We start from the raw sequence: 12,949 nt of genomic DNA, 5'->3' as shown, positions 1-12,949 counted from the left end.
ACATGCATTTTTACATATTTTTTTATTTTAATTTATACACATTTTCATTTTATTTATATGTGTATTTGTAAACATTTATATATTTTCACATTTATTCAAATGTAGCATAAATACATATATAAAAATACATAAATATGGAAAGAAATGTATAAATAAAAAATAAATGTTGAAAAATACAATTCATGTTTTATTTATTTTTGTATATTTATATACTCATTTATTTATTATTTTGTTAACTTTATCATTCCACATAACAGAGGCTGTCCAGCAACACAGAGACAAGACTCTTGTCTGCTCCTCTTTACAATAAGAAGTGTTTTGCTGCCATCTGCTGGACAAATGCAGCAGCGCAGTATTAAACTCACATGATTATTGCTCTTATTTTATTCTAATTTCATTAAGTTAAACTTAATGAAAATAAATAATATTTAATTTAATGAAACTAATCAAAATATCATTAGCAGCTATATAGTTTATACTATGGTGTAATCATATGTTTATTGTGTTCTTGGTCAAAATAAAAGAACAAATGAGTAAAATCCATTAATTCTTTAAAATTAGTCATGAGAAATTGGTTCCAATTAGTTTGTGTTTGAACTGTTCAGACTTACAAAAGTCAGTGATCAGAGCTTGTGTCTGCTGTGTTCAGGTTCAGGTTTGATGCTGAATATAAGCTGCAGTGTTTCTGTATCAATCTGCTTTAAGTTTAGTGTGACTTTATCTCCACACTGACTTCTGACTGACACGAGTCTGTCCTCAGTGAAGTGTCTCTTCATGCTGGAGGAGTCCCGCTCATCAGCGCTCACACTTTATTGATATATATGGAGAAAATCAAAATGCTGCTTTCTGATTTGTCACTGATTGTGTTTGATGATTTCCTCTGTTGTGTCTAATAAGGGAACAGTGAGTGTCATTGGCAGCTGTGAGTCTCTCTCTCTCTTTAGGGGGCTGACAGGAGCCAGTTTCTTCAGTGTGTTTGAGGAGCAGACGAGAAACTTGTGCTGTGCTCTGAGTTGATGAAGTAGTGTGTGTCAAGCTGAAGGAGAAGATGGAGAACTGTCTGATGCTGATGTTTCTGTGTTATATGATAAAACTCATCACCTCTGGTAGGTACATACTCAGAGCCAAGAGGTAATCTATTCTTTAAAATGAGCTGAAATAATTTACATGCAATGTTTCACTTTACTACATACTATGTTTGGTATGTTCACTGATTGTCTCTCTCTCATGTGTAGACAGTGTGAGTGTGAGGTTGGTGAATGGCAATAATCCCTGTGCTGGTACAGTGGAGGTTCTTCATAGAGGTCAATGGGGAACAGTGTGTGGTTATTGGTGGGATTTGGCTGATGCTGCAGTGGTGTGTAGAGAGCTGGACTGTGGGACGGCTGTAAAAGCAACTTACAATGCTCACTTTGGACGAGGATCAGGACCAATTTCAATGGGTTATCTATACTGTAGTGGATCAGAGACTGCACTGAATTACTGTAGTTCAGACAGCGACGTTGCACAGTGGGTCTGTAATCATGATCTTGATGCTGGTGTCATCTGTTCAGGTAAACTGCTCCAAACCTCAGTCTGTTATTTCATCACTATCTTTCATAATTCACACTCAATCAATAACATATTTATGCTGGTGTTTACAAACATCACTATCAATCTTATGAAGTCTCTGTTTAATTGTTTTGTTCATAATAATATATTAATCTTAATTCCTTATTATCTTTCAATAAACTATGATGAAGAGAGTCACTATTAAATATGTCAGGTCTTTTGTATATTCAGACAGTCTGATCTCACAATCTTATTTAAATTGTTCATTTAATGAAGATTATCAAATTACAGATGAAAGATAAAATGACATATCTACGGTGAGCGGGAGGGACATGTTCGTAGTTTTGTCGTGTTCACGAGATCATTTTGTCGAGATTAACGACATTCTTATGTTTACGAGTTTAATGTATAAACAACTCTGCGTGACCATAGCAACCTGGGATTATGAGAAATGGATAAAACGACGGGCCGTTTAATTATTAGAAAAAGTCATCAATTATTCTTTATATTGTAAATGCCTGACAATTATACCAATAAAGGTATACATTTATGATTGTATTTATGATCGTATGTGACGTGTTGTGTTTTTCATTAACAAATGAAACTTCACAAATAATCCATTCATCAAAGGACATGTCTAGGCTAATTATAGTTTATTAATTAGCCAAAATAAAATAAATTTTTTTTTTTAATTAAACCTTTAAAACTGCACTCCCATTAAACATTTCTGTAATTCATAGAGCATAGGCTATGTCAGGCATTTACAGTAGGCTATTATTAATGTGAAGGGAAAATAAATCAAATACATAATGAATCTAATAATAATAATAATAATAATAATAATAATAATATACAAATGTTATGTGAAAAAGATGATCAGTTAATGGATTTAGAAGACTGGGATGGATAAAAATGTTTTCTTGTAAGCCTATTTTAATTTATGTACTTTACTTCATACATTACTTCATGTAACATTTATTAATTATAGGCTACTGTCCGATAGGCCTGTGGTATATATAATAATTAAATAATGTAATAATTTATATATTAATAAATGTAATATTTTCCCAATTCAAATTAAAATATTAATAAATCCTTCTCTGATAATTCAGAGTTACACAGGTTTGTTTCAGCAAACAACCGTGGCCATATAAAATTAAATTAAGTGAATTAATTACATCCATACATTTGACAAAAAAATTTAATTGATAGTTTTCTCTAGTCTTCCAGCTGAGTAGAGATTTTTCATTAATAATTTCTTTTTATATTTCAAAAACTCAGAAAAAGGACTTCGACTTGTGGATGGGCTTCACCTGTGCTCTGGAAGAGTGGAGGTGATTTTTGGGAACACATGGTACACAGTGTGTGACGCTGTCTTTGACCAGCAGGATGCAGAGGTTGTGTGTAAACAGCTGGACTGTGGGGCTCCTGTACAGGTGCTGGGAGCAGCTGCTTTTGGTAAAGGAAAAGGCCGTGTTTGGTCAGAAGAATTTCAGTGCAGAGGAAATGAATCTCAGATAGACGTCTGTTCACGATCATCTTCACAGATACACAGTTGTTCTCATGAAAATGATGTAGGAGTGATCTGTTCTGGTTGAGTATTAACATTTTTCATCTCTTTAGATAAATTACATACACATGTAATATACTGCTGTTGTGTTGCTCAATTATTTTAACTTTAGTGTCATACTGTTTGAAAGAGCTGTCAGTTGTTTGTCCAGGTTACACAGATCTCAGGCTGGTGAATGGCTCAGACTCTTGTTCTGGAAGAGTGGAGCTTCAGTATCTCGATAAATGGGGAACAGTGTGTGATGCATGCTGGGATATGAGAGCTGCCAGTGTCCTCTGTAGACAGCTGAATTGTGGGATTGCTGTGTCTGTTGTGGGATCAGACTGGTTTGGAGAGGGAAGTGGTGAAATCTGGGCTGATGTGTTTGATTGTGACGGGAATGAAACAAAACTCTCAGAATGTTCCATCTCTTCATGGAGTCGAGCTGAATGTTCTCACAGACGAGATGTTGGAGTCATCTGCTCTAGTGAGCACATTCACACCACACTGAAGTCATGGGTTTCAGAATAAAACTAAACATTTTAACAAATGAAGCATATTTTGTATAAATATTGAATGACAAATAAATACTCTCTCCAGAAAGTAAAGCTCATCTGGAGAACTGCAGCTCTTCACAAACTCTCAACTGCAGCTCCACACAACATCTGTCAGTGAAGAACACTGGTGAGAAAATCAACATCTGGACAGATTCTTCAGTTATTAGCGATCAGAAATATGTATGTACAATCACTGTTTTTCTGTCTCTGAAAATCAGGTCGTGGGTCCATCAGGCTGGTGGGTTCTGGGGGAGACTGTGCAGGGAGGCTGGAGGTTTTTCACAGCGGCTCATGGGGGACAGTGTGTGATGACTCCTGGGATATTAAAGATGCCCATGTGGTGTGCAGACAGCTGCAGTGTGGAGTGGCCCTCAGTAACCAGCAGGTACCAGCCTGGTTTGGTCCTGGTTCTGGACACATATGGCTGGATGAGGTGGAGTGTGAGGGGAATGAGACGTCCCTGTGGAGCTGCTCTTCTTCAGGCTGGGGAAAACATGACTGTAAACACAAGGAGGATGTAGGAGTCATGTGCTCAGGTAAACAATAATGTGAATAATGACTTTTTCAAAAAGGTTTAAGATTTCAAAACTATTTGCTCGTCTACACCACAACATAACACTACTGAATCTACAAAACAAAACATGCAAACAATTAACTAAACTAATCTTTGTAGTGAATCACAGACCGCTTACAGCTAACTTTGAGATTTAAATGAGTGTAGTTACAGACTGGATGTTCATATGACAAAATTCATCAAAAGATATGCAATTTGCATTTCGTCATGTATTAGTATTATTTTATACATATTAATAAATTAAGTATTTTTGTTTTGTTTGTTCATGTTGTTTTTACATAAAAAAATTAATGGAACTATTAATGAACTGTAATCGTAAGGATTAATTAGAATCATCAAAACATGTATAATTCAAATCACTAATTAAAACGCTGTCATTCTGTGAGATTTGAGGTTGATTCTCATTCTTTTCCATCTAGAGTTTAAAGAGATCAGATTAACTGATGGCTGTGAAGGGAATGTGGAGGTTTTCTACAATGGATCCTGGGATAATGTGTGTTTAAACCAGATGAACAGAGACACAGTGAGTCTGATCTGTCAAGAGCTGAACTGTGGAAGATCTGGCAGTGAACCCAGTTATTCAGAGGGACTGAAGTCTCATTATTGGCTTGATAAACTGAATTGTCGACGACATGACTCCACTTTATGGCAGTGTCCATCTTCACCCTGGGGACAGACTAACTGTGAAAATGAAGTTGCCAAAATCACCTGCTCAAGTGAGATGATATTTAACTGATTTAAGATTTAAGATATAAGATTTTTTCTATTTAGTAGTAAATTAAATTTTAACATGTTTTATTCTCAGAGGATCAGACACACGAGTCTCCTCGGAGTCGTCTGACATGTTCACCATCTCCATACAAGAGACAGTGTTCAAGTAAGTTTATTATGATTATTTTAATTATAATCACAACTTTAGACTTTGTGGTGAATTTTGCTGCTCAGTGCTGGTTGATGTGTGTGTTTTAGATCATGTTCCTCTCAGACTGAGTGGAGGTAACGGCCGGTGCTCTGGGAGGCTGGAGGTGTATCATAACGCTGTGTGGGGCTCAGTCTGTGATGATCAGTGGGACATCAGCGATGCTCAGGTGGTCTGCAGGCAGCTGGGTTGTGGAGCAGCACTGAGGGCTGATGGGAATTCAGTCTTTGGTGCTGGTGAAGGTGTTGTGTGGATGAACAGAGTTGAGTGCAGAGGGAATGAGATTCACCTGTGGGACTGTCCTCTCTCCCTGAAAAACCACACTGACTGCTCCCACAAAGAGCACGCTGGACTCACCTGTGCAGGTCACAAAATTCTTTTGATAATTTTAGTAATTTGTGTATTTAAAACAATTGCATGATTGTTAATGTGTTTGACAGATTTGGGGGAAGTCGTGGCTTAATGGTTAGAGAGTCGGACTAAGTTCACAATCGAAGGATTGTGAGTTCGAGTCTCGGGCCGGCAGGAATTGTGGGTGGGGGGAGTGCATGTACAGTTCTCTCTACACCTTCAATACCATGACTTAGGTGCCCTTGAGCAAGGCATCGAACCCCCAACTGCTCCCCGGGTGCCGCGGCATAAATGGCTGCACACTGCTCTGGGTGTGTGTTCACAGTGTTGTGTGTGTTCACTGCTCTTTGTGTGTGTGCACTTCGGATGGGTTAAATGCAGAGCACGAATTCTGAGTATGGGTCACCATACTTGGCTGAATGTCACTTCACTTTACATACTTTTATTTGCCAGATTTGTCAGTGTCCTCTACTCCTGCCACAACAACATCAGCTTCTCCTCCAGTTTCTCCTTTAGTGCGCTCAACATCAGTCTCTCCTCCAGTGCACTCAACATCAGCTTCTCCTCCAGTTTCTCCTCCAGTGCGCTCAACATCAGTCTCTCCTCCACAAACTCTCTCCGTCCCCCCAGTGCTTGCGATTGTTCTGGGAGTTGTGCTCTTACTGCTCTTAGTGCCACTGCTTATACTGATTCAGCAGAACAGAGTGATGAGGAGAGGTAGGAGAGATCCAGAGACTGTCATATTGTGTCTTATTCAGTGTGTGATCAGTCATGTGTTGTGAACTGACAGCAGGTTTGTCTGTCTACACTCACAGCTCTCTCTAAGAGGAGACACAAGATGAAGACTGAGGCCGTTTATGAAGACATTCAGCACAGACACAATCACTTCACTCAGAGGGGTGAGACATGAACCATCAATCTCATTTAATAGCATTAATAAGAGTCTGTCAGACAGTTTATGTTCATCTATTATTAGTCCTGTTAAACCTCCTGCTTCAAACCACAGAATTCCTGACAGAAAACCACAGAGCTGCAGATGCATGCTTATGTATATATATATATATATATATATATATATATATATATATATATATTGTGTATGTGTGTGTGTGTGTGAGAGAGAGAGAGAGAGAGAGAGAGAGAGAGAGTATCTCTTCCTGTGAGTATTTTTAGATTATCATGAGGAGTAGTGAAGAGTCGTTCTTGAACAATTCGTTCATTTTGAATGAATCTTTAATGTGACTCGGGAAGAACAAGTCGTTCTGGGAGTGATTCTTTCAGTCGCGCGTGCGCAAAATACTGTTTCAGTCAATGCAGTCTGAGCCAGAAAGAGAATTGATTAGTTCATCTCGTCTTTGGGTTTTTTGAGTCGTTCATTCATCACATGGCAGACCCAAAATACCTTTAACCTACTGTATGCAGTCTGAGCCGGAAATAGACTTAATAATAATAATAACCAAATCTTTATAACCTTTGTTACAACATTCAGTGTATGGAAAATAACAATCATGACAGAAATTCACACATTTATAAACTTTAAGAAGTAAAAAGCTTCAATTTGAGACCAAAAATGCAGTAACTGTAAGAGTAAATAATAATTATAATAATGATGTATTAGGAAATGTATTAACTGTGATGTCAGCTGTAACCCAAAAGCACTCATAAAGTGGAAACAATCTTTTTTTATACCCTCCACTGAGAAAATATGGTCGGCTACTAATACATTTTTACTGCCAAATAAGGCAAAGGAAGTACATTTTAAGATACTACATAGGTACTATCCTTGTAACACATTTATTAACAAGTTTAGAAAAGATGTCTCTCCAAAATGTTCTTTTTGTACATTACACATTTATTTTGTAACTGTAAATATTCTGAAGACTTTTGGAAATCGGTAACTAGGCTGTTTTTTATATATATTTTATAAAATAATTTAAATAGACGAATCTATGATCCTTTTTTTTTAATTGTAATACTGGATCAGATGTAGTTGATAACACTTTGAAGGTGATAATTCTTCTTGGGAAGTTTCATGTACATAAAGCAAGAATAATGTCCATTACTCCCTCCTTTAAATTTTTTTGTAAAGAACTTAAAATATTTTATGACTCATTGATTTCAACTACCAGGAACAAGAAATGTATAAAAACATCCCTCATGTTAAAAAATGTCATTTGTAAACTGTAATTTTTTATTTTATTTTTTATTTACTGTCCATGATGTATATCTGTGTATCCCACTTGTTTTTTTTTTATGTTCTAATTGGTGTTAAGTGTTTGTTTGCCTGTTTCTGAAAGAGAAAAAAAATAATAATTATAATAATTATGATGATAAGAATAATGACTGCACCCGTTTGTAAGGAACGTTGTAAATTAATTTCTCTATCCAATGCTGTCACGTGACAAAAGAATAAACAGTTGGTTAAAGCCTTTTATACAGCCTTTTTTTAAGTAAACAATACAAATATTAAAACATTAATGCAGTACAAAATCATAAAGACAAAAAAATTATATAAAAAAATATACAAACCAGTGGCGTAGCCACGGGTGTGCCAGGGTGCACCTAAAAATAGATGCAGAATAATTTTTTATAGTCTCAATAAAAATGTTTTACTAAACTTGGGCTATTGTTGTTTACTTAGAAAATATATATATTTTTAAATCAACCCTGTCACGCGTAAATTACAAATATTTTAACTTGTTATGATTGTCATGATTGTCACGTGACACACCGCAGCCACAAACAGATGTATCGGTATTCGTTTTATTTCATTTTTCATTTTTTATTAAAATATATACACAAACTTGCTTACCATGTCAACTATCTGATATTCCGATTCTTCGTTTAAACACCTTTATTAATTATCTTGATCTATAACGAGATGAGCGCTGCAGTTCAGAGTCCTGTCAGCCGGTGTTGTTTTAACGTACAGCACTTGAATTCCCCAGTTTCTCGCGAAATACATGAAAGTAAGTGGCTGTTGAACTGGACGAAGAATAGAGTAAACTTTATTGTTCTGCTATGTGTGTCTGATATATGAATAAAACACGTCGGCAAATTACATTTGATTAGATAGTTTTTGCTGCTTCCATAGACATCAGTGTGTATTTTACAAACTACCAATGTATTGTTTTACTAGTGATTATGTATATTTAAATGTATGAAACCTAAAATAAACATTATGTGGTTGAAAACACTGCATATTAATTGTGATGACAAGCGCTGAGCGCGACCGTCTCTGGCTCAGTGCCAGCCAACGCGCGAAAGCTTTTTGAATCTGGCAGTTCTGTGACGCCACTGAACATTCTAAATCTCGGGGGCACAGAAATAAGAATCCAATATATGGTGCAATAATGCTCAAAATGCTAAAATGTAATTTTGTTTGTTTTTTTTTTTTGTTTGGACTGCCAACCAATCAGCTAACAGCAGCGGACTGTGACCCCAGCAGTCTATGATATAAACAGATAATTTTTGATTGCACATTGCTAGCTAGCAATATGTCGCAGAGCTCCTTTCTTAATTTTTTTTTAGCAAAAAAAAAAAAACCTTGGCATGATGGACAGCCGGACACAAGGCCTAACGTTACACCTTATGAGGATGTTTCTCCCTCCCCAGGCCCAACATCAACAGACAGTGTTGCCAGATTGGAAATGTCCAAGTATCGTACCAGAAGTTCAGAATTTTCGTACTTGGAAGAAAATTATTACATTTAACAATTAACTACATTTTGACACGACCTGCAAATTACCATAGGAGTATGGTTGGACGGAAGCAGTGCGACAAAAATACTATCCCATAATTTTGCACAGAAATCTGACAATAAATGTGGCACACCCAGCTTTTCATATGCACACCCAGAGTCTCTTTTCTGGCTACGCTACTGATACAAACAGATTCGTTGCCAGGGTAACTCCTTTTATACATCTATGGTCAAAGTTTATGGGGCTGTCATGTGATAAAGGAAGAACTCAAACCTGAAGACTTTTCAGATAAGAGGTGAGGTGAGCTAGTCATAGACTGAAGACCCAGGTAAACAATGAATTGATATTTTCTGTTTATTATAGCATTATAGTTTTGTATTCGTTTGCGTAAGTACTAGTAGAGATGTTAGGGAAGTAACACATAAGATTTTAATTATATTTGATAAAATGAACGAAATGACTCAAAAAAAGATTCATTCAATTTGCTGAACGAGACTCAAAGTTCTGAGTTGGTAAAATGATCCGATCATTCTTCCCATCACTAATAAGGAGGAATGGGTTCATGTGTGGATACTTGTGTGTTGATAGACCCAAAAAAGGGAGTTCTGCCTATAATGCTTTTTAAATATAAATAATTAATATTTGTGCTGTTTTGTCTTCTTTATGATGCAAAGGAAATCAGGATTCAGTCTGTTGTAAAGATGAACATGTTTCTACTCTTCTTTCACAGTGAGTCTTATCTCTGAAGAACTGCATTCTGGGTATGAAGATGCTGATGAGGTTCTCTCAGGTTAGAGAGCTGAAGTCCACATTTATTCCACATTCCTATTAAAAGGCAAATTTTTAATGAATTCACATAAATAAAATAAATAAATGAATAAATAAATAAATAAGTGATGTGAACTAATTATTTTATATATTTGATTAATGATTCCATACTGTTAAAATACTGCTGTTTACTTGTATATTAACAGTTTTCCTATTTAGTACAGTATAACCTATTTAACTGATTACATGATTCACTACCAGATGTTTGATAAACTCTTATTCTCATGACCTGCAGCAAGAACATATTTTGGTTTTGTATCCAAACATATTGTGTGTTGATGCAGAAGAGATGGTGAAGGAAATTACACTGGGATACTATGATGATGTCATCACTGTTGGACTGAAACCAGATCGTGGGACAGGTGTCACTCTCTTATTCTACAACAGCATAGAATATACTTTTAAATTAAATTAAGTCCGATATTTTAAATTGGTTTTTAATGTAATGAATATGTTTCTGTGATGTATGTGTGAATTTGTAGAAGACACACCTGAGAGCTATGATGATGTCATGATATATCAGAACGCTGATATTAAAAAAGGTTTTACTTCATCAATTAAAAAAAAAATATATATATATATATATATATATATATATATATATATAATTATTATTATTATTATTATTATTATTATTATTATTAATAATAATAATAATAATAATAATAATCCTTCACAATCAAGATTGTTCCAGATTTTAAATTACTGCCTTAATGGGTTTACATTTAAATTGACTCCTATTTTTATGTGTAGTGGACGCACCAGAGAATTATGATGATGCCATGATTAATAGACGGATCTCTCAAGGGGTAACAGGTGAAATGCAAACCCTTTTCATGTTTACATGAGTATCAGACATTCGCTCTGTGTAATCAAGTCACTGAAGGGAAAAGGGATCCTTCAAATGTGATAAAGTTTTTTATAAACTGATATGAGATGTTTTTATGTCATTCTTGATCAGAGAGAGTTCAGGAGGAGTATGATGATGTCATAAATGTCAGTGAAGATGTGACAAACCTGTTGAGTAAGTTACTATAACTTATTCAGATTTAATATTTGTAATATTTTTAGAGTTGTTTAGACTTAAGATATTTGTTCAATTATGGTATTTGACATGATTTAAGATTTAGTTTTTAATAACAGATCATGATGATGTGGAGGAGGAGTCAAACAAAGAAGGGGGTCATTTGGCTCCATGATGTCATCCACTGCTTCAGTTCAACACATCTGAACAAAGTCTGAGTTATTGATATATAGATATTGTTATTGTCAGGTTTTTATATTTTTCCCCATTTTCTGTATTAAATCTGTGATGCCTTTGTGGATTTTGTAGGATTTTGTTTTTGCCTTTTTTATACAAATAAAAAAAAAATATATTTTTTATGTCAATAAGAGATACATGATCCCTGAAGTCAAATGTATGATCTTACACTATAAAGCACAAACACAGTGACAATCAAAACATCCTAAATATAAACACAATGACCATCAGTGATGTAACAGCTCTCAGCTTCACCACAGAAAGTACTGAGTTCATGAGCGGATAATGCTGAAAAAATGCTTGCATTTATTTTGGATGTGATAAGTAACTTTCACAATAGAAAGAAAATAAATAAAAATCTACTAAAATCAACTATCAACTATCTTACTCATCTTATATATCTATCAAAATAAAACAAGCACAGTTGCCTGTTGTGTGACATAACTAAATTTCATCAATACATAAGGTAATGTCCTTTTACTTTTGATATTCTTTTGTTTGTAAATTACTGTATCTTTACCTGCAGAACTGAGATTATGAGATATTTTATGAGGAGATTCAGCAAAGACACAATCACTTCACTCAGAGGGGTGAGACATGAGCCATCAATCTCATTTAATAGCATTAATAAGAGTCTGTCAGACAGTTGATGCTCATCTATTATTAGTCATGTTAAACCTCCTGCTTCAAACCACAGAATTCCTGTCAGAAAACCACAGAACTGCAGGTGCACGTTTTATATGTGTGTGTGTGTGAGAGAGAATATCTCTTCCTGTGAGTATTTTTAGATTGTATAAGGATGTGTTCATATATATTACACTTGCATTTATTATTGCCCTACATTTATTATTGCCTAAATAAGTGAAATAAACCAATTATATTACATATTTGATTAATGACCTAATATTATTATGTAATTAATGCTGTTTACTTATATATTAACAGACTACATATTATGATGATGTTACATATGAAAGTGGCCTAAAAGGTCAGTGACCTATTTAATTGCTCACACGATTCATTACCAAAGTCTTTTGATCTGCAGCAACAACATATTTCACATCATGTGAAGTGAGCAGTCAGTGATCAGGCTGTGATGCTGGTTTGATGCTGAATATAAGCTGCAGTGCTTCTGTATCAATCTGCTTTAAGTTTAGTGTGACTTTATCTCCACACTGACTTCTGACTGACACAAGTCTGTCCTCAGTGAAGTGTCTCTTCACGCTGGAGGAGGAGTCCTGCTCATCAGCGCTCACACTTTATTGATATATATGGAGAAAATCTAAATGCTGCTTTCTGATTTGTCACTGATTGTGTTTGATGATTTCCTCTGTTGTGTCTAATAAGGGAACAGTGAGTGTCATTGGCAGCTGTGAGTCTCTCTCTCTCTTTAGGGGGCTGACAGGAGCCAGTTTCTTCAGTGTGTTTGAGGAGCAGACGAGAAACTTGTGCTGACGGAGTCAAGCAGACAGTGTGACGAGCAGAAGAAGATGAAGGGATTTCTGACACTTGTTTTACTCCATAATCACTATAATAATATCTGGTAAGTACACACATACAGCGTAAAAAGGTATAATGATACATTTTAATAAATAGTTTATCTACAGTGGCCTCACATCACTATAGAAACTGAATAGAAGCCAGTTTAATCTCTCAAA

At 35.4% G+C, this 12,949-nt stretch overlaps 1 protein-coding gene across 1 annotated transcript in view; it reads left to right on the top strand.

The window, feature by feature from the left end:
• The window catches only part of LOC113068563 (antigen WC1.1-like), a 79,342-nt gene extending 67,916 nt beyond the window's left edge, over positions 1-11,426 (top strand). Inside the window, exons 15-20 of the mRNA XM_026241327.1 lie at positions 9,933-9,992; positions 10,315-10,392; positions 10,513-10,572; positions 10,784-10,846; positions 10,992-11,054; positions 11,174-11,426. Coding sequence (XP_026097112.1) covers positions 9,933-9,992; positions 10,315-10,392; positions 10,513-10,572; positions 10,784-10,846; positions 10,992-11,054; positions 11,174-11,229 — 380 coding nt within the window. The 3' untranslated portion in view covers positions 11,230-11,426. The remainder of the gene's footprint in view (positions 1-9,932; positions 9,993-10,314; positions 10,393-10,512; positions 10,573-10,783; positions 10,847-10,991; positions 11,055-11,173) is intronic.
• Positions 11,427-12,949: the final 1,523 nt, after the last annotated feature.

This window comes from Carassius auratus, chromosome 4, assembly GCF_003368295.1.
Source record: "Carassius auratus strain Wakin chromosome 4, ASM336829v1, whole genome shotgun sequence".
NCBI classification, from domain to species: Eukaryota; Metazoa; Chordata; class Actinopteri; order Cypriniformes; family Cyprinidae; genus Carassius; species Carassius auratus.
Note: the sequence above shows the minus strand (reverse complement) of the source record. Positions and strands in the feature narration are given on the sequence as shown.